This window comes from Mus pahari, chromosome 20, assembly GCF_900095145.1.
Source record: "Mus pahari chromosome 20, PAHARI_EIJ_v1.1, whole genome shotgun sequence".
Lineage (NCBI taxonomy): Eukaryota > Metazoa > Chordata > Mammalia > Rodentia > Muridae > Mus > Mus pahari.
The window spans coordinates 47,413,488-47,437,759 of NC_034609.1; the positions used below are offsets into that span (position 1 = coordinate 47,413,488).

Here is a 24,272-nt window from a genome sequence, read left to right on the forward strand (position 1 = left end):
GCAAATGTGGGCAGCGTGGATCCTTCCATGGGCTGAATCTGTGGCACTGTGAGCCTGGAAGGTTCAGGAAGATAGGTGGTCAGAGCCAGGTCATCTGGTTGGTTCTCTTGCCTGTGGGTCTCTCGCTAAGCCTGGTCTCTCATGTCACCTGCCTTCCTGGGATACAGGGCGCTTCACCCTTGTGGTCTCCTACTCCATGTACACCCCAGGAGGGCTCTCTGTTCTTCCTGGACCTTCTTCCCTCTGATCAGGCTTAGGCATTTCCCCTCTTGCCTCATGCCTGCTGCCTCCACGTGCCGTGCGCTGAGGAAAAGGTACCTTCTTTTCACGTGTGAAACGTCACAGTGTTGACTGTCTTTCGAATCTCTAAATGCTCTAAAATTAAATGATGTAATCAAGAGCAACGCACTGTGCCCTGCCTGGGGCAGACACGGCAGGCACAAAGCCCTGATGTCTTTCCCTCACCACAGGGTGTTTCTGTGGCTGTCCCGATAGGTGTATAAAGGCATAAGGGAACCATCCAGCTTAAAGCTCATCCTTGGGACTGCTGAGGGCCTGGTGTGGCTGCTTCTTTCTGTTTCTGTTGTATACACATTTCTACACATCACAGGGGGGCAAAACAAAACAATATAAAACAAAAAAATCCACAGTACTGTCCATATAGAAGCGGGCCTCACAACGACCTAGCTGTTCTAGTCTTTGAAAAACAACATCCGGTTTCATTTCGTCTGAGGGCTCCTTCAGACCCACCAACCAATCACCAGGGTGAAGGCCCCTTCCAGCCTTCCCTGTCCTCTCCTGGTCTGTGTCTGTGTCTGAGGATCCTTTTGTCAGACCCTGAGCTCAGCTGTCTGGGCTGTTCCCCACCCCTGGGAGGTGGATCACAGCCATTGTTCTTGAGGCTGCCAGGGCTGACCGCAGGGGCTGAGTTAGGCGGAGGCCCTGGCTCCCCAGAGGCAGTGGTTGGCATTCATTTGGCCTCTGCCTTGTGTCTGGAATTGATACGTTAATAAAAGCCCTGGTGCCCAGCCCCTCTTACGCGCGTATGCAGATTTATTGTGTGGTCTGTCTGCCTGAGTGTCTGACTTATTAAAGACAACAAAATGGGTTCTTTCTCGTCCATTCTTTGAAGAGAATAATAAGTCTCTGTCAGTTTAGCTTCTTGGGACTCAAAGCTGAATAGTGGCTGTCTATGGCGCTCTCGGGCCAAGAACTCACCTCATCCTGAAGCTGAAAATCCCGAACATCTTAAATACTGCACTGTTCAGCCTTGGCAGAAACCAAGCAGATAGAGACCTTCGGTCACATGGGGCTGTGTTCTCTGTGTGGGGCACACTTACACCGAGAAGCAGCAAGGTCCCTGGAGCTTGCTGGCCTCCGCACCTGCCCTCCCAGGGCTGGTCCACAGCCAAAATCACCAGGCTTTTAAAGACCAAGCCACGGAGGATGGGAAGGGAGCCAAAGCCAAGGGACCCCGGGACCTCCTTTTCATATACGCTGTCCCCCCCATATACGCTGTCCCCCCATATATGCTGTCCCCCCGAAAGTCTCTGGGGCAGTGAGCACTGCTCTCTCGAATGAAAATGTAGGCCAGGTTCCTAATCCCCAGGGCCTTGGGGTGGGGCTATATTTGGTGACAGGGTCTTTGCAGAAGAAGTCTAGTTACAATGAGGTCATTAAGGTGGCCCTTAGCCAGTGTGACCGGTGTCCTTATAAAAGGGAGACCATGGGCACAGAGACAAACTCTCAGAGGAGGCCATGAGAGGACATGGGGAATAGGCCACCTGCAGGCTTAGGGGAGGAGCCTGGAGCAGACTTCTCAGCCCCAGGGGAGCCAGCCCTGTGACCCCCTAGGCCTTGGATGCCCAGGGCTGTGAAACATAAACAGCCTCCCAGACTGGGGTCCCTTCAGGGCATCCCCTGGTTCAAGCGATAGCTTCTAGGTTGTAAATGAGCTTCAAGACGTGCTGTAGACTCTACCCTCTCAGGGTGAGGACCTGCAGCCTTTGCTGGCTGCACTATTGTCTGGGGTTTTGTTTCTAGCACAAAGACCCTTCTGGGCAGGCTGGAGCTCTGTCCAGCTTTGAGTGCAGGCCCTGGGGAGGGAGCGCTTCTCTCTGTGGTGTAGACATCACCGGGCTTTTGCTGGGGTTCTGAAGGGAAGTTGGGTTCTGCCCACCTCTGGTGCCATCAGATTCCTTCTCTGAGTCGGGGCCTTGGTTTCTGCTGTGACCTGTAGGAAAGAGGCCTCTGAGGTCATGGTCTCTCTCTCCAGGGGTCACAACAGGTGACCTGTGCAAAAACTGAAAGTCAGAATATAATCCAGCAGGCAGCCTTTTCAGGATGACTTAGTTCAAAGGTTAAGATAATCAAATTCTCAATTGTTCCATGTGCTTAAAAAAGATTGGTACCTGGGGGTTTGTGGATAGGTCTCCCTTGCCCAAAATGTTATATGTTGTTTAGCCACACAGAGTTTCCTCTGTGGGACTGTTAAGAACTCTCCCAGTTACGGGCAGAGTGTGGCTTTGTGAGGCCTGCAGTTTTCTGTGATACTCCGTTTCTAAGGGAAAGCGGATTTATAACCCCAGATCAGGTTCCAAAGAAACAGCACCCAAGGGATGGGCTACAGGTCTTGCAGAACATTCTAGTCCATCAGGAGGCCTGAGGAGATGGCTTGGTTGGTAAATGCCTGCTGAACAGAATGAGAAGCTGGGCTCCCAGAACCGGTATGAGCAGGCTGGGTGTGCTGTACTCCTTGTCATTGCTGTGGGCTGCCAGCCTGCTGCACAAGGTCTAAGTCACCACGAGACCCTGTCTCGGAGAACAGGGTGGAAAGACCATGAGGTTGGCCTCTGGTTAACACACACACACACACACACACACACACACACACACACACACACACACACACACACATGTACACACACTGAGAAAGCTATACCAGAGTGCAGACAAAGGTTCATTACAACAAGGACTCCCTTTGTATGGAAGCCTTGTGTTGGATGTGAGGACACCATCTGCTGGTTGGGGAAGGAGGCTAGCACAGTGCCCAGAGCAGCCTGCAGCTGCGTGGCTGTGACAGTGGGCTAGCACAGTGCCCTGAGCAGCCTGCAGCTGCGTGGCTGTGACAGTGGGCTATCACAGTGCCCGGAGCAGCCTGCAGCTGCGTGGCTGTGACAGTGGGCTAGCACTGTGCCTGGAGCAGCTTGCAGCTGCGTGATAGTGACTGACACTGGAGGTAGCTAGTCATTGACTTGAAATGCACGGAGACCTAACCCCTTCTGGGTGGTATGTGTGTATGTGTGGCCTGGGGCTGGAGCAGTAGAGAGAGGGCAGGGTATGTGACAGCTCCCTTGGGAGTATCTGCTTCCTTGCCCACATTGGGCAGCTCCCAGTGGTTACAGGGTGAGGCCTGCCAAGGTGTCCAGGTCGTTCATACCTGGTGTCGTCGGGCTGTGAGCCAGCACCAGCAGCCCCATCTGCTGTTTTTCTAGGAAGCCCTTCCTTTGCAGCTTCCCGCAGTTGAAGGCAGATCGCCATCAGCCTGTGGGCACGGTGGATTGTTCCACAGGCGTAAACTGAAGGATGAGGGGACCAGCCTTGGGCTTCAGGGTTAGGAGACCATGTTCTTTTCTTTGGGTATCTGTGAGCCACAGGGCAGGTAGGCCTGTGGGCTGGCGGGGCTCCTCTGTGTGTGTAGGCTGAGTGGATGAAGCAGGGCATCCTCTGACCTCACTTGACCTAAGAAGGGCACTAAGGCCCCACACTGGGGCTGTTTGTCACCCTGAGCTGTCCCCCGAGAGCCCTTTACTCCAGACTTGCCCACACTCTGTCACCAGTTGCTCTTCTCTAGTGACCTTGGCTTCCCGTTTCTGAGGCCAGAATGTTCAGTGCTTCCTGGAGCTCACTAGAAGCATCGGGAAAAGGCAAGAATCGGGAATTCAGAGCCCAAGGCCGATGGGAATTTCCCTGCTTACTTCATGTCTCTCTTGAGCTCTTGCTTCGCCTTCCTGCAGTCTGAAGAAGCCCTTCAGGATGTAATCTGGTTAGATTGAGATCCACCAGACTTTCCTAATGGGGGAGAAGGAAACCACTCTGCTTCTTGATTGGTCCCTGAGGGCCACATCCAGGGTATGGGGTACTGTGATTTCAGGATGCAACTGTATCCTGTGTCTATGCGGTTCCCACTAGGTAGACTGTTATGTGATGTGATGAGCTTATGGTCACACGTGCAGTGTGGCCGAATGTATCAGTCATTCTGAAGAGAAACAGTGAGGTCACCTACCTACCTGTGAGCAGGCAGGCTCCCCCTCCTCCTGAACAGCAGCACACCGGAGGGGGCATAGCCAGCTTGGCTGGCTCTTGGAGGGTCCCTAATACCCGCCTCTGGAAAGGGCACAACCTTCCTTGACATGGGGGAGGCTGAGTGGATGTCCCTGGAAGCCAGTGGTCACCCACTAGGTGCCTGGTGTGTCCCAGGACCACCACCACCCTGATGGATCTCCCTCACCTCCATGCCACAGGAAGGAGTATTCCACTTGGTGTTGGGTTTCTACTTGGTATTACTGCCATGTGGTCTATTTTAGATGTAGTACCTGGAGGTTGTTGGAGTCTTAAGTGATGCCCACTAGCCTACATCTGCATTTGGTAGTAAGGCAGCTAGCTCTGGGAAGGTGTCAAGGTAGCCAGGACCACACATCACAGCTAGACTCTGGCAGCTCAGAGTGGAATGTTGGGAGTCTCTGGCCTCTTTCTTTTAGTGTGGTCACATGAGAGATGGCATCTACACATAAGGACTTTTGTCAGCCTCCATGTGCACCCACTCTCCTGAGTCCCCATATTTACAGAACAGTGCAGCACCCAGATCCAGGGCTGCTGGCTCAAGCTGTGTAGATGGACCTGCCTCTGCTTGAGGAGCAGCTGGAGTTGTCTGCCCACGAGGCCACAGCCAGTTTCTCAGCCAGCAAGGGAGGGCAGAAAAACTGTGGCCATTTCTAACCCACTGCAGTCCATTGCTCCAAACCAGTATTCTTCATGACACGTACCAGGATGTAGTAGTGCCAGACGTCAGACCATGGATAGGAGGCTCCTGACTTCATTTGAGCAGTAGAATGTGGGCCTGTGGCTTTGACTCTTTGAATGTGTCATCCCCCCATCCTACCCCCCCACCCCCCGTGTCACCCTAGATGAAAACATGATCCCTGAGACTCTGGGCCTGGGGTGGGAACTTGAGTTTGCTGCAAAGCGAGTCCCATGTAGGGAATCACCCTTGGTGCCTGGTGAGGATCAAACGTGGTGTGTGACCACCACAGAGGTGGCCTTTAAGACAGGTGGGAGTAGGTCCAAAGTTCTGAAAATCATGAGAGGGAATGGCCAGGACCCTGTGCTGTCTGAGCAGCTGGGGACCAGCCAGCATGTGCTAGAGGATGACCGTGTATCTGGTCAGCCAGTCTGTCCCAGGACTGTTCTTGGGAGGCAGAGCTGGCACCCTCCCCCAGACAGCCACAGTTTCACTGAGGTATGCAGTGTTTGCCCTCAATCCTATGATCTGGGTCTCAGTTTTCTTCTCTTTGGAATGGGATGCTGGTATTGCTTCACAGAGGTGGTAAAGATCGCATACATTCTACAGGGCATCTGAGAGCTTGACAGCCCCAGAAGGTGGGATGTCCACCGCAAGCATCCGCTTCAGGAAGGCAGTGCCATCTGTCTCACCGAAACGCAGATGTGGCGTCTGGTGGGAGTATCTGGCTTTCTGTGTACATGGCCAGCCTCCTGTGAAAACATCATGGTCCGATGCTCTCCTAACAGTCCAGCTGTGGCTGTGTGCTCACGGGGCATCAGTGCCCATGGTCCCCTGACGCTTAGTCCAGCAATGGCAGTGTGCTCATGGTAATAGCTATATACTCACAAGGCTACTTTGGCTTCTCCTTGGCCAGTTTTTTTTTTTTTTTTTTTTTTTTTTTTTTTAAGAAAATAGATTTAGTATGAAAAGTGGTGTTTACCAAAAAGACGTAGAGACAGATCCAGCATTGCTCAAGTCTAGACTGCATGGGTGTCTCTGGGTACTCACTTGAATTCCTGGGGACCTTTGGAGTCTGGCCTGCTGTGTAGACTACACCTGAGTTGCAGACCAGACCTACAGCATTTCTGCAAACAACTCTCTAGCCAGGCACTATTGGCAACCTTAGGCCAGGCCTGGCCAGATCGTCTGCTGCATTAGTGGTGCTGAGAGCCATGTAGATTTAGGATTCTATCCGTAACATATTTGTGCTAGGTTTAAAAATTATTCAAGAGAATAATTTAAGAACATGAAAGAGTTGGAGAAGTGGAAACGGCACCCAGCACTCTTAGCCAGCATGGGCTTCTCTGTGGCTCGTTCCAGGATGCTCCATATGGATGGGTATTTTTAGATAGTTGTTTTATTGTGTACATAAAATTTGGTCTCCTGCTTAACATAAGCATTTTGCATATTTGATGTGGTCTTTATCATTATAATTTTTAATGAATGCATAATATCCTCTTAAGGGGCTGTAACATAAATTAACTGCTTAGTGGAGAATATTTTAAGTTTCTTCTCTACTTGTCTAAGTAATACTGTAATATTTACACATAGAATGTGTTCCTTATTTAGCATTAGTTCATTGTGATAACTCTGCAGAAGCCCTTGGGTAGATATGGGAGGGGGGGGCGAAGCCCAATCTCAGGGCCTAGAAAGAGCTGTGCCTGTCATCAGGGTTGGGGTTCACTGATCACTCTCCTTAGGGGACTTGCAAACACTGAGCAGGGTAGCCATATCAGGAGGGGTTGGCACTCTGGGGAGGCCAGACTTTGGATCAGGTGTGGTAGAGTGGGCTCCTATTGTTACATTGTAGCAGCTACCTTATCGTTACATTGTAGCAACCACCTTTCATCTTGGGCTTCCTCATCAGGAAAATGAGGCCAGCAAAGCACAGACACATTGTGAATGAAGACTGTGTTTAGTAAAAGGCAGACCAGATGGGGTGAGATAGCAGATTTAGCTGTGCTAGTTGAGGCTGATAAGATGTGATAGCTAGAGGTCTTCCCCCTTCAGCTGGGACCCAACTGGAAGATGCTGGTTCTGCTCCAGGAGCTGGGTTGGGCTGGCCCCTCTGCTCCCCTGTTCCAGATACACTGTTGGGGAATGCCCTGGATGCACTGAAGAAGGTGTTTTCTGAAGGGCCACCAGGGTCCATGGTGGCTGCATGGGACCTGATCATCCAAGATACAGTGGATCTGCTTGTGAGTGTTGAGGCTGACATAGACAGACAAACTTCTGGTAGTAAATAGGGCAGGAGGCAGCATGGTGTGATAGGCTACAGACACACCAGCCAGGGATCCCCTGTCTCCTGTTCTGTCGCCCTCTGCTGTACCCTCACCCTTGGCTGTACACTGTGAAGTGCTGTCTGACTGCCGAGTGGAACGCTTTCCTGTCATCTGTCGGAAGTTTTACTTTATTTTAAAATGTGATCAACTGGTATGAGTCACAAGGAAAAGCATTTGCTAAAAACCATTCCCTTTCATGTGGAAGACATTTTCTAGCCAAGCTTTTGACATGCCTCACTTCTGTAAAATGAGGGGATCTGCTTCGGCTGGAGCCGGAAGCCCAGCACAAGCAGAACTGGGGCCAAGAGAGGGCTGTCCACACCGCTGCACAAGCAGGATTGCCATTTATAGGCAGGGTATGGATGTGGATGCCACGCCTAGGTCACACCCAGCTCACCCAGGGACTTCACTGACTTATCCTGAGGCCCCTTCTTCAGCCTCTGAGAACAGGACCGAAAGCTGAATTGGTTCCCATGGCTTCCAGACACACCCAGGTGTGATGGCTCGTGAGGAGCATGTATTTGGGTTCAGAGTGTATAAGGCCACATTTTATTTTAGTGTCTAATCCCTGCCCTCAGGCTCCCGGGCTTCTAGAATCTCCTTCTTCACTAGACCCTCCTTCCCCAGGAGATGCTCTTTAAGGTCACATTCAGTCGACAGATCTGCCCAGACAAAGCCAGGCTGTGGCAAGGCACTATATAGTCGGAGCCTCCTACTGGGAGCAAGGTGGCATTGCACCAACGCCCTGTGCCTCCAGTAGTACAGTCAGAGTTGCCTGAGGTGACAGAGCAACTTAAGTTTGATCTTCCCCATTGAGTCTCAGGAGCCCTAGGAAGTCTGCTCTGGACTGGGTTGCTGGCAGCCATTGCTCTCAACACTTTCCAGAGTGTGGCTGAGAGCACTTGGACAGAAGAGCTTTGATGGTGTATGTGTGTATGTGTGTGTGTGTGTATGTGTGAAAGGTTCCATGGTGGAGCACCAGCCACAGTGCTCCAGAGGGCCGAGTGTTCCTAATACTTATCAGCAGCTTTCCCATGAGCACACATAGTGAAATAAATGCACAGATGACCTCTGTCGTGGTGTACCTGTGGCTTGTGGTCAGCCGAGTGTATACAGAGCACACTAACTCACACCTCACTGAACCTTGAGCTCTACAAGCTGCTTGGTGCAGTGAGCATCTCTGGGGAGAGCAGCCCTCTCAAGGCTGCCTGGGACCTCTCAGACCCCAGGCAGGCCCCGCCCCCGAGAGTGTGACCGAGTTTCAGACCAGCCGTTGGGTTGAGTAGCCACGGCCATTGGGACTAAGTCCAAGTCTCAGAACTGGGTTTTTCACCTCCTCCCTTAACCCTTGACTCTTACACCTTCCTGTCTTTGGGCTCTTAGCCGAGGGAAGGTTCTAGTGCTGTCAGCATGGGCTGTGAGGTCTGTTGTGGGCTCTTCCTGTTCTTCAGATGTGTTCCAGTGCCATTCCCATATGGTGGGACCTATGTATGTATATCCCCAGGAAGACTCAACACTTTCCACTGTGCACACGGTGCAGACAGCTTCCGAGAAGATCCATGGATCTGTGAAGCTCACCCGTGGTGCTAAGTTGCTCCTCAGCAGCTAATGATGGGGAGGAAGAACACCCATCCTTCATCTTCAACCCATGCTCCCATCAGGCCTTGAGCTCACAAGTATAGCCCAGTTGCTTTCCGAGGCCGAGGGGTTAGTGTTGCTGAGGTCATGTTGGGGAAACCCGTAATGTAGTGTGGTCCTCATGTGGGGGTTGGGGGCCTCTCCCAGACTGGATGCCCCCTTCTCGGTGGATTAGAAGCACGTTGTCTGGTTGGGTGGGTGGTTTGGTGCACTCCTTTGGGGAATTTGTAAGAGTTTTAGATGATGAAGTACACTTCCACAGTGCAGGCCTGGGGGCTGTGACCCAGCCTTTCTGCCTTGTGTCTGCTCCCAGGTCTGCCGTTCTCATCTCCCATGGCCACAGGCTGCTCCAACCGCGCTTCCCCTGGGTGACAGACCATATCCGCTAAAACCATGAGCCAGAGTCAGTCCTTTTCCCTTACATGGCTGTTTGTTGGATATTTGGCCACAATAAGAGCAGCCAGCAGCGAAAGTGAGGCTCTGACCCAGTGAGCAGGAGGTGCCTTGACCTGTCTGGGGAGCCTTGTCATCTGGGGAATCCCTGTCTATGGGAGTCCTGTCATTTGGGGGAGCCCTGTCTGGGGGAACCTGTGGGCTTTCTTCTGCTCCACCATGGTAGAACCACTTACCCCAAGGACTCAGACGTAGCCGGCAGTCCCTGCATCCCTCTGGGTCCCTCGGTGGAAATACCTGGCTGTGAGAGGCGTGGTCTGTAGCTGGGAGCTGTTCTTCTCTGAGAGCCTGGCTCCCGGCTGAGTGGTACCTCAGTGGGTTTGGGTGTCTTGAGTTTTGAGATGAGCTCCAAGTCTGAGTAATCCTCTTTCAGAATCTGGCGACCTGGCTTTTTATAAACTCAAGTGCTGCTGTTCTGCTCAGCCCCGGTGATAATTACTGAACAGTCTCTAAATGACGCTGACAGGTGACATTGAGGAACCCGACATTCAGGAGTATTTTGGGGACTTGTTCTGTGCCTGACCATATGGTCGAGTAGCTAAAACGATTTAACATCGACAAGATGTGTTTCAAAAACGGAGATTTAAAACTGCCTGTTTATTTTCTCTTTTCTTCCAGAGGAGTATTTTTATGCCTGTTACAAACATGGCAGAAGCCATGTGTTTACTGCCTTCATCCCATGAGCACAGACTTGTCACCAGGCAGACTCTGTCTTCCTTCCTCATAGCAGGAGAAGCACAGTGCATGGTCCCCAGCCTGGCCCCATGGGCTCTGAGCATGGGGCTTCACCACCTGGAGCATTAGGACGGCATTTTCAACAGGACTGCTGGTCTAGATGGATTGCTAAGATCTGTAGACGCGGGAGCCTCACGTCGGTCACGGGAATGGCAGGAGCAGTGAGGGCAGAGCATGTGAATAGCATTCTTAGATGCTCACCACACACCTGAGGGCACCACACTGCCAAGGGCAACACACACAGGGATGTGAGGCGGTTCCTGGGACCACAGAGGACCTGGGAGTCTTGAATGCTATGTGCTACTGTGAAAGGCCACCAATGGCAGCAAACCCTGACCACGGGCTCACGGCAGCTAGCCTAACCTCCCAGTTTTAAAGCCCAGTGAGTAGTGAGACCCTGTTATCACTGACTGGACCCTGCCTAGCACCCCAGGCTTAGGCTCAGGCTGTGTGGGAAGAAACTGTGTTTTGAGAGAAATGCTGAGAGTTGACCTGGATATGTTGGTTCCGTGACTGCCACAGACTAGGGCTCGTTTGGAGCCAGCAGCTCCGGAGACCGCCTCAGCGTTCGGTCTCGTTCAAGGTGAAATAACTGATCTCTAGGAGCCAGAGTGTTTGAGAAGTCGAAAGCCCTGGTGTGTGTGGGGGGGGGGGGTATTATTAGTCAGAAAATCTAACAAACCAGCTATGAAATAGAAGTGGGCTCTTAATTAAAAGATAGCACCATGCAGCCTGCCGGGCCGGAGTGGGCTGCTTTAGTTTTTAGCATCGTTCCCTCCATTGCAACGACACCGTCTGGTGTGTTTCTAGGGTCACTGTACAGTCATCACCAATGGTGGGCTGGAAGTTTATTTATAATGCAATAATCAGAAGAGCTGATTACAAGGATCGTTTTAGAATCTTCTGGCTGCGAGAAAAATTGTAAATAGGGTCCAGGTGCATGCTCAAACATTCGTCACTGCGTGGAGGCAGGAGTGCTGGGAGTCTGGGGAGGCTGAGAACCGTTGGCGAGGTGGTTTGGAGCCAGCGGGTCAGTGTCCATTATTAGCATTCCCCCACCCCTCCCCCTCTGCACACTTCTCCCACCCCACCCCCTTGTACACCCTTCCCATGATAAACCAGTCATATCACTAAACTGCAGAAGCCAAGGGAGGAAGGAAAGGCTACACAGAGAGGAGGCGCCGAGAACAGGATGGCTTCCCTTAAATGCAGATTATGGTCAGAGCAAGTGACACCGGGAGGAACAGCACATAGCAAAGCACACACAGCCAGCCTAGTCCAGAGAGTTTGGCTACATGGAGAGCAGGCCGAGCTGCCAGGGAAGGTGCCTGCTGCTAGGATCCCCATCTGCAGGAAGTGGGCTTCCACAGGGCTGGGCCCATGGGAGGTCTCCTGTTTGGGTTATGTCCGGAAACACCCTCATTCACAGCAATCAGATTTAAGTGGGCGGAACGTGCATTAAGCTGTGGGGCTGTTGTTTAGTTTGATTTAATGTTGATAAATGACAGCCGATTGCTTGCCCAGATGGGTAGGATAAATTCCACCAGAGCTTATGTCTTGCTCTGCAGGCTGGCTCCCCGGGAGTCCCCTGCGAGTTCCTGGTGTACCATCAGTAGGATTAATGTGCCCTTTGACATCTTAGAAGCTCAGAGGGCCCAGACCTTAGAGATTTCCCAGGAGCCCTGCTTCCATGACTCAGCCACTACGACAGTGCTGCGCTCAGCACATGGCTGCTGTGGTCCTCATTAGAGTCCTGCAGAGATTGCCCTGCACTTTCTCCCTGGGGCATAGTCTAGACGTCTGGGTGATTATGAGGATTGCCGTTCGGTGGGAGCACTCCCTGTTCTGCTCGCTGCTGAGGTCCCGGCGTGATGGTATCATGAAACCACTCTGAAGAGGAGAGGCTGCAAGAAGGTGAGTGGCAGAACCAGGCGACTCACTCGGTGTCTTTGTTTCTCCAGGGCGACTGGAATGACATCGACTCCATTAAGAAGAAAGACCTTCACCACAGCAGAGGAGATGAAAAAGCACAGGGTGTGGAGACCCTCCCTCCAGGTACCCTGTCGGAACCGGGACTGGGCTTTTGTGGCCCTCCTAATTGTTAATGGTCTGAATATAGTGCCGGGGCAGTGGCTTGGGGCAGAGAGAAAATGACTTAAGCTTCTAGACACTGCCCTTTCCTGTCAGGACCTCGGTGTGCGGTCTGCAGAATCTGTTGAGAGAGAAGCAGAGTAAAGGATAAATAACAAGGTCTGAACATGAAAAAATTTCAAATTGACTTGATTTTTTTTTTTTTCTGTTAAAGAGTTTTAGGTTCACAGCAAAGTTGGCAAAAGATCCAGAATGTTTCCATGCCATGCATATAGTTCCCACTTTGTGTGTGTGTGTGTGTGTGTGTGTGCGCGCGCGCGCGCATGTATGTAGATGCCTGTAGAGGCCAGAAGAAGGTATCAGGTGCCTTGGTTTTATAAGCCACAGGAAGTGGGACGTGAGAGCTCCACCCCAGTCCTGTGCAAGAGCAAGACGCCCTCTTAACCACTGCGCCACCTCTCCAGGCTTAGCTGGCCAATTCTAGCGCTGGATGACTGCCCACTGCCTGGCTACTCCACAGCTTATTCTTGCATTCACTTGCTGAATGGTGTCTTGGTTGCTTCTAAGTTTTGGCAGTTGGGAATAAAGTTACTATGTAAATACTGATAATTCAAAACACAGCTTCTGTCCCAAAGGGAACAAGCAGTGGCTGATTCTAAATGAGTGACCCCAGCCTAGGAACATGGGTTGGGTGGCCCTCGATGACATTGTCCACCATGGAAGAGATTCTGTGAGATTTTATAATTGTAGAAAAGAAAAACATCACAAGATAAGGTGTTCCCCAGTGCTGCCATCAAGGACAGCTGGGAGACACGGCAGCAGAGTGGGATCTCCTATAGGTGCCGAGTTTCAGATGCAGGGACTGGTGACCATGAGGAGACTAAGGGAGGGAGAGATGATGCCGACTGTAGACCCGAGATGTTTGTGTGTGGTCTGCTAGAATTTTATTTATGTCTAAGGCCCCTTTGAGTTAGTCTGTATGAAAGATGGGGAGGTTCCTGTCTAGACCCCTGAATTGATCTGGTTATGGGTGTTGGCTGTTGACAGTTTACTCTTTTGCTGGGTGTTGGTGGTGCACACCTTTAATCCCTGCACTCAGGAGGCAGAACCAAGCTGTTCTCTGAGTTCAAGGACAGTGTGGTCTGCAGAGAGAGTTCCTGAACATCCAGAATGAAGGGAGGGAGGAAGGGAAATAGACAGACAGATAGAAAGAAAGAGGCATGACACCGAGACTCTGGAGGAAAGGAAGAGGGCCTTCAGAGAGAGGAAGCTGCCCAGCTGAGTAACTCTAGTTCAAATCCCAGTGAAGGAGGTAACGAAGGAGCCTTCTTCAGCAATTGTTTGATAAAACATCTTGCTATTGTCTCCTTCAGTGCTAAGTCTGACGAGTACGGAGCTTTGTGTGCTTGGGTGGAGACTGTAGCCATGGGATTTATTAAACTGGATGCACAATGAAAATACCTTTCTCCAGGTTCAAGAGAGAACCAGAATGTTTATGAGGATGTCTTAGACGCAGTTCAGTCCCAGTTGCCATGAAGAAGAATACAGATGCGAGTGTGTCCTTATCAACTGGCTCACATCAGAGACTAATGGGTGGATTTGACCGGCAGCAAGCGAAGTCCTGGCACTAGAACTCCACTTGGGCAAGAGGCTGTGAATAAACTGAAGCTTATTTATTTAAAGTTCCAGATGAGTTGTCGTGGACCAGTGGTTTTCAACCTTCCTAATGCTATGACCCACAACCATAAAATTATTTTATTGCTACTTCATAACTGTAATTTTGCTACTGTTACAAATTGTAATGTAAGTATCAGATATCCAAGATACCTGATACTTGACTCCAGGGAAAGGGTGGTTCAACCCCTAAGGGGGTCTCCACCCACAAGCGGAGAACCACTGCTCTAGATTCTAAAAGATGAAGTTGTTTTTTGGAGGTTTTAATGTTAGTAAACTTGAGTTACTTTTCCCCTCCATTTTACTTCCCATTCCTGCATTTCAAAGCTGCTTTTCCCCCTCTTTCAAGACTTGACGGCTAATAGAAACAATGTTTCAGACAGCAGGGATCCAGTGGGATACTTCAGTTTTTCCCTGAACACTTGCATTTGTCATTAGAGATGAGTTTTTTCCTAGGTATCAGGGATGCAATGTCCATACTTAAGAGTTACAGGGTGGTGGGGAGCTGGAGAGCTGGCTCAGCCAGTAAGAGCACTGACTGTTCTTCCAGAGGCCCTGAGCTCAATTCTTAGCAACCACATGGTAGCTCACAGCTATCTGTAACATCCATTGCTCTCTTCTGATGTGTCTGAAGAGAACTACAGTGTACTCACATATATAATTTTTTTTAAGTTACATGTATTTAAAACAAAGCAAAACAGTAATGTGTAAGGTGAAATGCTTTTGGATAAGTATAAGCCTATTTTATGACCTTTCTTAATTTGAACTCTTTGCCTTAAATGGTTGGCTGTTTAGATGTTTGCACAAAATACAAAAAAGAAATTGTTTTGAAGAGTTAAAAAATAGGTTGTTGTGTGAATATGTGTATAGTTGTCTATGTACACGCGTGCGTACATGTGTACATACATACATACATACACTTACATAATACATGTACACAAAGGAGCTGTCTGGCTCTAGAGTGTTAAATCTGTCCTGGAGGTTAAATCCTCCATTGCAATGGCTGCCTTAAGGAGGTTGCTAGTCGTGTACATATGTACACCTCAGTAGCTACGCTGCTTCCCAGTGATAACAGCCCCGGGAAGCACGCTGCAGCCTACCAGCATCAGAACATGTATGTTCAGCTTGTATGTCCACAGAGCTGCTGTGGATGTGAGCCATATGAAGGGTAAGAAGCTGCTGCTCCCAATTAGCCTGCTGGGCACTCAAGTTAAACAACTAATGCTTGTTAGGGTAGGTTGGTAGGTTGGCTGGTTGGAAGGTTGGTGATTGGTAGGTTGGTGGTTGGCTGGTTGGTGGGTGGTAGTTTGCCTGGTTGGCTGGTTGGTAGGTTGGCTAGTTGGTGGTTGGTAGGTTGCCTGGTTGGTTATTTCTGATCAATTGCTACTTGTATTATGGAAGGCAAAGCATTTCCTTTCAATAGTCTGCAATCTTTATTAATGTTGTCCCCCAAAATGTTATAAAAATGGAACAGAGGTATAGTTTGGGGGCAAAAAAAGTAAAATTAAATGTGTAGGTAACCTATTTATATACTGCTATAAAGTGTTTTCTAAAGAAAGATATGCAAAGAAGCTATTACCTATTTCAGATGTATATTTAAAGATTTCTTTTTCACCCTACCAGGGATATAAAGATGCGCGGATATATTTAACCATACACACTGTGATTCATTAAACAACACAAACTTTCATTTCATGGAGTTTATCTGTTAAAGCTGATTTAAACTGTCCCTTGTCTTATCATGGGGGAACATGAGTTCTGGGGTCAGAATATAAGGAATTTGAACTGATATTGACTTAATTTGTGCTGTATCATCTTTTCACAGTTTTCCTTTTCTCTGTTATCTTTCCTTTGTCAAAAGTTAGCAGCCTGTGTGTGTTTGTTTCTGGGGTTTTACTCAGATCAGTTAATATACTTAGTATTTTACCAAAACCATAATTGTTGCAACTTTATAGAAAGTGTTAAGTTTGGGTGACTTCAGTCCCTGACTTCATTTTTCTTCTCCAGGATGACAGCATCCCTTCTGGACCTTCCGCTGTTCCACTTGGAGTTTAGTCTGTTTATCGATAGCCACATAATAGCTCACTGAGACTTGTATTGGTGTTGCATCGGATCTGTAGATCTGAGAGAACTGACATCTGACAGTGACGCGTTCCCTACTCACAGACGTGGTGCATGCGGCCACTCATCCCATTTTTCTCTGGCGTCTTTCATCAGAGCTTTGTAGTGTCCTTCACACAGCTCTTGTGCATAGTTGTCCAGATCTGAATGTAAGATTCCTTTGGAGAGTTCCAGGGTAGATGATACTGTGTTTCTGACTTTTACTTTGTTCAGTGCTGTTAGACAGTGACACGACCTCTCTTTAGTAACCTGGTCTCGTGTCTTGCAGTCTTGCCTGGTTGACTCTAGATGGTTCGTTGTTGCTTCTTGTACCCTGTATACAAATAAGCATAGCCTTTGCGGACAAAGATGGTTCTGTTTCCTCCTTTTCATCATGTAGCTTTCCTTCTCCTTTCTTGGCTTCCTCCATTCACTAGGATTCTTGGTACAGTGTGAAAGGGGATGGGCCTCTCGCCTTGTCTCTCTTCAGTGAGACAGTGAATCCTCATATTTGAGCTGTGCATTTGTCTCAGACATGAGTTTGCTGGGAGTTTCTGTCCTGAAGGAGTGCTGGGATTTGTCGGGGGCCTTTTCTGCATCGTTGGATGTGGTCATGTACATGCTTTGTTGATTGTTATTTGTCCAGCCAACCTTGCAAACTATTTTAAGTCCTACCTGTAGAATGGAATTTCTTTTGTACATTCTCTGATTTAATTGGCTAATGTTTTGTTGAGGATTTTTACTTATGTTCATGGAAAAATGTGGTCTGTAGTTTTGTTTTCTTCTAATGTCCACAGCTTTGGTGGTAGGCCAGTTCCTTCCAGTTACTGGCCATAACTGCTGGATGCCCAACTGAGGAGCCACAAAGCTCCCAGAACCACTCACTCACACAGCCCACACTCCCTGCAGAAGTAGGATGTCCACAGTCAGGGATCCTCTGCACTCTGATGTGCTCCTAGGGGTTGTCCTTGGGGAGCAGGGTTTTTCGCAATACTGGTCGATGAATTAGCACTCTGGGGATGACTGAAGTAGGTGGAGGCAGTGGTGAGTGAGGACCCTGCAGTAAATGTGACTGCTTCTGTAGAGGACTTAAGAGAGAAAATGAACTGCAGGCTAGCCTGGGCTACATAGAGACCCTTTCCCCCAAACAAACATGCAAGCCTAAGAATCCTGCACAAGTTAGAGAAGACTCTAAGGAGATTCACTCGTGCAGACTTGGAGCTGAGCAAAACCTCATGGATGTGGAGCAGCTGCCTCCTGCTCTCTGAAGCTGCTCATTCGATAGCATCGATAATTCTAAACCAATTCTGTGCAGCTCTCCTGGAACATCTGGCAGTTCCTTAGAGCTTTTGTTGAGGTACCTTTCACTGCCTTGAATTTCCAGTTTTTTTTCATCCCTAATAATGAGTTATTTTAGGAAGCCTTATTTCAAGAGAGGTTCCCCACAGTGGCGACCTGCCACAGCAGACACCCAGCAATGGCGTCCTTCGCATTCTTCGCTGTGAGGGCAGGCTTGCTTGCCGCAATCTTGGCCTTCCCTTCTGGGCTGGGTGCTCGCTGGCACAGGGGCATCATGAGGTTTTTCTTTTAAGCAGAGGAAAATTAGGTTCAGTTTGAGATCAGCCATGGCGTTGAGGGACTTCATAGCAGGGTCTCTCTCTCTGGGGGTCGTTGGCTTGCTTGCTCTCCCGTGCTGTCCCAGGAGAAGGTAGTGCTACTCCATACAGGTAATCTGTCCAGGGGGCTGGCATTTGCTCGAGCAGCCTCTGCTGGGGAGCCCATATCTGTGCCAAACTCAGAGCCTCAGAGCCCCTGTCTTGCAGGCTCCTGTCTATTGCAGACACCTGTGGTGACCAAGTGTGCACCCCTTCTCAGGAGCATGAGTTGGGTACCCTGCCCTTGCTTCCCAAGCCTCTAAAGCCCATGTGCAAGTGTCTCTCAGGGCCTGGTTTCAAACATGCACCTAGCCATGTTAGTTCTGTAAAAATTCATCAGAGTTTGATGCCATTCTTCTTTCAGAGATGGGGCTTAATAAAAATAAAAATTTTACAAAGAAATCTACATTATTTTAAGTTAACATGTATTAATGCAAGTCTTGTAAAGGCTGACACCTCCTGATTGAAAGCTCTGTGGTCTTTTCAAGTTCACTTGTAGATGAATTGTTAGAAACTTGACATCACCTTCCCTTTGACCCCGAGGAGTCCTCTGTCCTGGTCCCCCAAGCCCAGAGCTGGGTAGATAGCATGCCAGGGCCTCTGTTCCTGTGTGTAGCGGTCCTATGGATGCGGCTGCCAGCTGCTCCTGGCCAAGGGCAGGTGATGTGGGAAGCCCTTGCACTGAACTGGGGAGTCCAAGGCTCACAGCCAGAGGTGTGACTCATGAGCCCCACAGGAGGGTCTGGAGCAGACAGAGAAGCCCCTGCAACCCAGCCATGTCTTACTAAGATGTTTAGTTGCAGTCCAGAACTCAGGCCAGACCTGCAGTCTCAATGTCAGGAGGCCTCTCTGGGAGTCATTGTGGGTAGAGAGTGGAAGAAGCTGTGGGTGGCCTGAGGGTAGACAGTGGCCAGGATAAGGTAACATAGAATGGCCAGAAGACAAAGGCAAGAGTGTCCTCCTAACAGCACCATTCCTCGGGTCACCTCTTCATGCCCCACGGGGACTCCTCCCTTGTCTTCCAAGGGCAATGGTGGTCCAGGCTCACCCTTTCCTGACTCGGAGCTGTTGTTTCCATGGCAGCCGTCTGTGGGCTGGGGATGACAGGCAAGGGCGTTCCCGCATCCTCTTACTTGCCTCCAACTTGCCTCCATTGGCCATCAGAGTCCACAGCAGTGAGTGGACAGGAGAGGAAGGCTACCCTCTCTCGGTCTCATGTACCTGGGGATGGCATTACAGAGAGCTTCAAGGTCTGCGAAGGAAGTTGTTTTTATCCCGAAGAGCCGAGGCTTTGGTTGTAGGCTTCCTGTTTCCTGACTGCCAGTTGGTTGGCTGTCTTTCCTGGTCTGCTGTAGAGGGAGAGTGAGCGCCAGCGTGAAGCTGTGCTGTGCTCCTCCAAGTCATACTCAGCTTCGGCTGCTCGGTCCAGGGTGGGACCACAGTAGGAAGGCAGTGATCGGCAGGGTCTGTGACACGTTGGGTACCTGGGATGCTGAGAATAAGAACTAGCAGGTGGCCAGGGCTCTGACCAAGGGAATCTCACCCCAACTTACACGGGGAGTGGGAGACTGGATTGAGATACCAGGATGAACAGGAACCTCGTGGCCAGTGCTCCTCAGAGGGCATGGTCTTCAAGGTGGCCTTGGTCTGGTTGTGCACAATTTTAGAGAGGCAGGGAGCCTTGCTGACTGCCTGAGGCTTGAGTAACAACCTGCCAGCCCTTCCTGTCCCAACCCAGGCAGTGGAGGCTGTATGTCACTCTTCCCCCCCCCCCAGCCCCCTTTGTGTGTAACAGCCCCAGCCGTCCTGGACTCGATTTGTAGACCAGGCTGGTCTCAGACTCAAGAGATCCACCTGCCTCTGCCTCCCAGGTGCTGGGACTAAAGGTGTGCCCCACTCCCTGCAGTATCTCATGTTTATGGCTGGTTTCAACATACACAACAGCGTACAGCTCAGCCCATGTCTGAGAGAAGTCCACTAGTCAAGCAAACCCACTGATGAATGTTCTCAAACCCCCGGCCAGTGGGTTCCTGCTCCACAAACGGCTTGGGTGATGTGCCCCGTGGCTCTCATGATGTCTAGAATGCACACTTTCTTTTGCTGCCTCCTGTGAGATATTATCTCGGGATTTTCCATTAGCCCAGGGCGGGGCGTTGGGGAGTGGGGCTCTGACTGGTGACCAGAGCGTCTTCCTTAATCCTCTTTCTTAACCTGTCATAAGATTGATAATTTCATGTCTGAAACTTATAATTTCTAAAATGGAACAATTTTAAGATGTTAGGAGTACAAGTCGCCTGTAAATACCAGTATTCGGTTCATTGCCCTATCGTGTGGCTCGTTCTGCCTGGTTCTCAGCTGTCTGTACCTGGCTGCCTGCCTGTCTGTGTGGGCTGGGCTCAGGTGTAGGCCTTGCTTAGAGGGCAAGACCAGGCTGGAGTGGAGGACAGCTGAGAGATGAGCTGGAGCCTGTTCCCCTGAGCTTTCCTCCTGTATTCTGCGGCCTCTGCCCCAGGAGTCCCCAACCTGACAGTTCTGCACGATGCAGATCAATCTCAACAATGTCCTTGAGCCCAGTGTTTTTCAGATTATGGGTTCCAAACCATCATTAGATGATGAAGCCAATTTTCTGTCACACCCACGTGAAAACATCGGCAGCACCTGTGCCTGCCCGCCCTCTGCCGAGGACGAGTGTTAACTGTGAGGCTCTAGCCATTGGTAGGAATGCCTCACAGCTTCTGAGGGCTGACGTGATGTGGGTCATCGTGTCACCACTAGATGCATCTGCAGCCCCACCCCCCCCGTGGCATTCTCACTCCCTACCATGCTTTCTGAAAGCAAATGATACTTACGGTCCTGTGACTTCATGCCAACATCATAGCGAGGGAGTTGCTGCTGGAGTGTCATGGCATTGATTGAGGGACCACAGGAGTGCCTGACCTTCGTGTAGACAGGCCTTCTGTGGAGCTTTCTGGTCCCCAGGTTTAGCTATGCTTCCCTTGTCTGCCTCCCTCCCCCTCAGAATATGAACACTTCAGTGGGGCCAGACACGAGCCTGCCTTTGCTCATCTGTGCTTCAGAGACCCCGAGGCAAGCATGCAAGAGGCCCTGCAATTTCATGGTCTGATGTACCACATAAAACCTTCTCCATGACTGCGTGACACTCCTAGGAAAGGCATAGGACTCTTGACTCTAGGGAAAGTGCCAACAGGAAGGAGCTGAAGCAAGACTGACTGACTGTCTGGGGGAGGGGCAGGCTATTCTAGAGCCTTCTCCCTAAGAATAGACCTGCATATGAGGAATGACTGGGTCCTGTCTGCCATGCTGGGGTTTCTTTGGCAGCCACGCTGTTCCCTGCTCCACAGACCAGGCATCCTCACAGCTGCAGAGAGTACCCCTAAGGAGGCCTCACGGGAGGCTTCGCAAACGCCCTGTCTTAGGCTGTGGCCTTTTCTATACTGTAGAAATGGGCCCCTCTCCTGACGGCCAGTGATTCTGCTGACAGCAGTGGGATTTGGGGAAGAAATGTTTTAGGTGTTGCAAATGGGCTGTTGCAGGAATGAACAGTGACTACCTATAGCCCAGCGGTGTTTAACATCTTCCTCACAGGGAGGGAAGGGAGGAGAACATGATGATTCTGGTGATGTCAGAGAACAGACAGCAGAGCTGAGCATGGTGGCAGGGGCATCATCCTTAGCTACCTAGTAAGTTTGAGGATAGCCTGGGCTATGTGAAACCAACCAACAAAAGAACAGTCAACACACTGGGTGCTCTGAGTCTAGCACCCACCTTCCCCCTCCCTCCTGCCACTCACTACAGCCACTGACTTTCTCCTGGAGCCTCCATCTGTAGGAGGAGGCCTAGAGCTTCTCATTTTCTCACACACACACCCCTCCCCGCACCCTCAGCACTGTCTCAGGATAGCCTTGCCCTGGGCTCTGGTTTTGGACTCCCAACAGTCCAAACATTTATCTTGGTGGTGCCTGATTGCACAGTGGAGTCCTTTATTAATTTATACATGCGTTGTTGCCTTTGCCTGACGGGGATGCTTTGGGGACATAACCAAAATCCCGGGGAAGGTAGACAGACAGAGAACACCCTATTCCCAGAACTCCATGGCACCTGAGTTGCCAGCTGTCTTGGGGGCTGCTGAGTGAAGTGTGAGCTTGGGTTGTCACTCTTGTCCTGCAGAGTCTCAGCTTCTGTGTGATGATGTTCAGGGCCCTCTCAGCTACTGTTGATTACAGTTGTCCTCCTGTGAACGAGCCAAGGCCACTGTCGCTCGACCTAACACTTGCTGCCATCTCTGGCAACACTCTGGTCTCGTGTCCGCTTGTCCCACACCCTCTGCTTCGCTTTTTTCCAGGCAAAGTCCGGTGGCCAGACTTTAACCAGGAGGCATACGTCGGCGGTACGATGGTTCGCTCTGGGCAGGACCCCTACGCACGTAACAAGTTCAACCAGGTGGAGAGTGACAAGCTGCACATGGACAGAAGCATCCCCGACACCCGGCATGACCAGTAAGTCTCTGCAAGCATGCGGGGAAGAGCTGGAGAATCTCCTCCTCGCAGCACCGGATACCCTCACCCAGGTGGTGTGGTTGTCAGAGCAGACAACATCCTGGAGTGAGTGCGGCTCATGGCTCTTGGCCGTCTGCAGGGGCGGCAGACTGTTACAGGCCAGCAGAGGGATCAGAAGGAAAAATCTGTATGGGTCTTGTGCTCGCTGATCTTTTAGTATTTTTAAGCTGCACTCATAAAACACTGTTCACAGTCTTGGAAGGAAGAAAATCTAACTTCCTTTTACTGGGGACAGCTGTAGTTGGGAACATTCTGGAAACCAGAGAAGAGATGAGAAAGGTCTCAGAACAGGGAGGGACTAGGAGGCAGGAGGACAGGAGAAGCTGCTGTACCCCTGACACTGTGGAGAAGGGCCGTCCGCTCACTCCTCGGGATTTCAGGCCTCGGGTGGGGACACCCTGACTCTACCGCGCTGAGCTCGAAGCCAGTCTCAGACACTGGAGACTATTCTGCCACTGCTTATAAGGGAAGGGGTACCGACTGCCTTGGTCATCTCCCCCACAACTGTCTTTATGTCCCAGAGAAAAAGCAGAGGCACTGGACTAGGAGGTTCTGACAACAAAGCCAGAAGGGCGAGTGTGCGTCCATTTGACAGGGTCATATTCACCTCAGAGACAAGGCTCTGCCGTATTTGTGAGGGAGTTTCTAGATTAGGTTCATTGACCTCACTTGAGCAGCATCACAGTGTGAGCTGGGGTCCCAGGCTGAATGAAAACTGGAAGCTAGCCGAGCTTCGATGCCTGGCAGATGTAAGGTGCCCTACTGCCTCGCGTTTCTGCCGCAGGCCTGCCCTGCCATGGTAAACTGCGCTTGGCACTGTGAGCCAAAATGCACCTGAATTTCTTCATGTTGTCAGATTACTTTTTAGTCACAGAAGTGGGAAAAGTACCTCGGGATAGAGCTCAGCCGTCAGGGTGAAATGTCACCTGGCCATTTGAGATGACTGAAGTTTGAGCTCCGTGTGATCGTTGAGCTTTGTCACCAGCTGGTGCTAGCTGGCTTTCCCACTAAGATTTCACCATGGCTCGCCCTCCTTTGAGCAGGAAAAGGCATGGTTTGGGGCTTGTTGGCAGGGGGCTGGGTTCTGCGCTGCCGCCTCCCTGGTGAGCTTCTGAAATTCCGTCAAACTCTGCAGATGAATTTTCTTTCAGTACTTTTGGAATGATTGTTTGCCCAAACTAATTTTCCTCCCAGGATGGGTTGATTTCTGCGTGATCTGTGTCGGCCTCGTTTGCTGTGTTGTTCCCTCTGACCAGCAGCCAGTGGGAGCATGGGCCAGTGGGAGCATGGGTGTTTATGGATGACATAGTGAAGTCTGTGTTTGGAGACAGCTTCTTTCGTAGGCGCGGTTAAGGTTAAATAAAGTTGTGAGAATGGCCCCTGATCCACTGGGATCCCAGTAAGAGGATGAAGGGGAGGGGTCGGGTAAGGGAAGAGAGGGAGATGGAAGACATTAAGAGTGAGATCTTCCCCTTGACCATGTGAGGACATGGTGGGAAGATGGCCATCTGTCATCCCAGAAAGAATCTATACCAAGCTCCAACCCTCCGTCATTGGAAGGTCCACGTGAGGTAAACAAAAACAGACAGAAGAGAAGGTGACCTCCGCGGGCAGCCAAGTGCAGAGGTGGCCCAGCAGGTCCCGAGTGACTCAGAGATCACGGTGTCTGTGGGTCCGTGAGCCTTCCTGGCATCCCTCGGCATTGGATAGGATATGAGCCAGGCAGGTCTCTTAGCTTCTGAGGCCACTTCTGGGTGCACAGTGTGCAGCTTCAGAGCAGAGCTGGAGGTTTGTGATGTCTCCTCTCTGCCAGGAGCTCAAGGTAATTTAAGGTTTCTTCTGTTGGGAAACCAGCAAGCCCTCATGGAAACATACTGTCGGGGGATTTCTTCCCGTCGGCCAACCATCACCATTGTGTTTGTTCCACTAAATCCCAGGGGACTGAGATCCCCTCGGCCTTCTGGCACTGAGTTCCTCTGGTTCTCTCTCTCTCTCTCTCTCTCTC

At 50.6% G+C, this 24,272-nt stretch overlaps 1 protein-coding gene across 1 annotated transcript in view; it reads left to right on the forward strand.

Annotated features, from left to right (window-relative positions):
• The window catches only part of Galnt2 (polypeptide N-acetylgalactosaminyltransferase 2), a 109,778-nt gene that overhangs the window by 48,493 nt on the left and 37,013 nt on the right, over positions 1-24,272 (forward strand). Inside the window, exons 2-3 of the mRNA XM_021220167.1 lie at positions 12,132-12,225; positions 22,054-22,207. Of these exons, the coding sequence (XP_021075826.1) occupies positions 12,132-12,225; positions 22,054-22,207 (248 nt within the window). The remainder of the gene's footprint in view (positions 1-12,131; positions 12,226-22,053; positions 22,208-24,272) is intronic.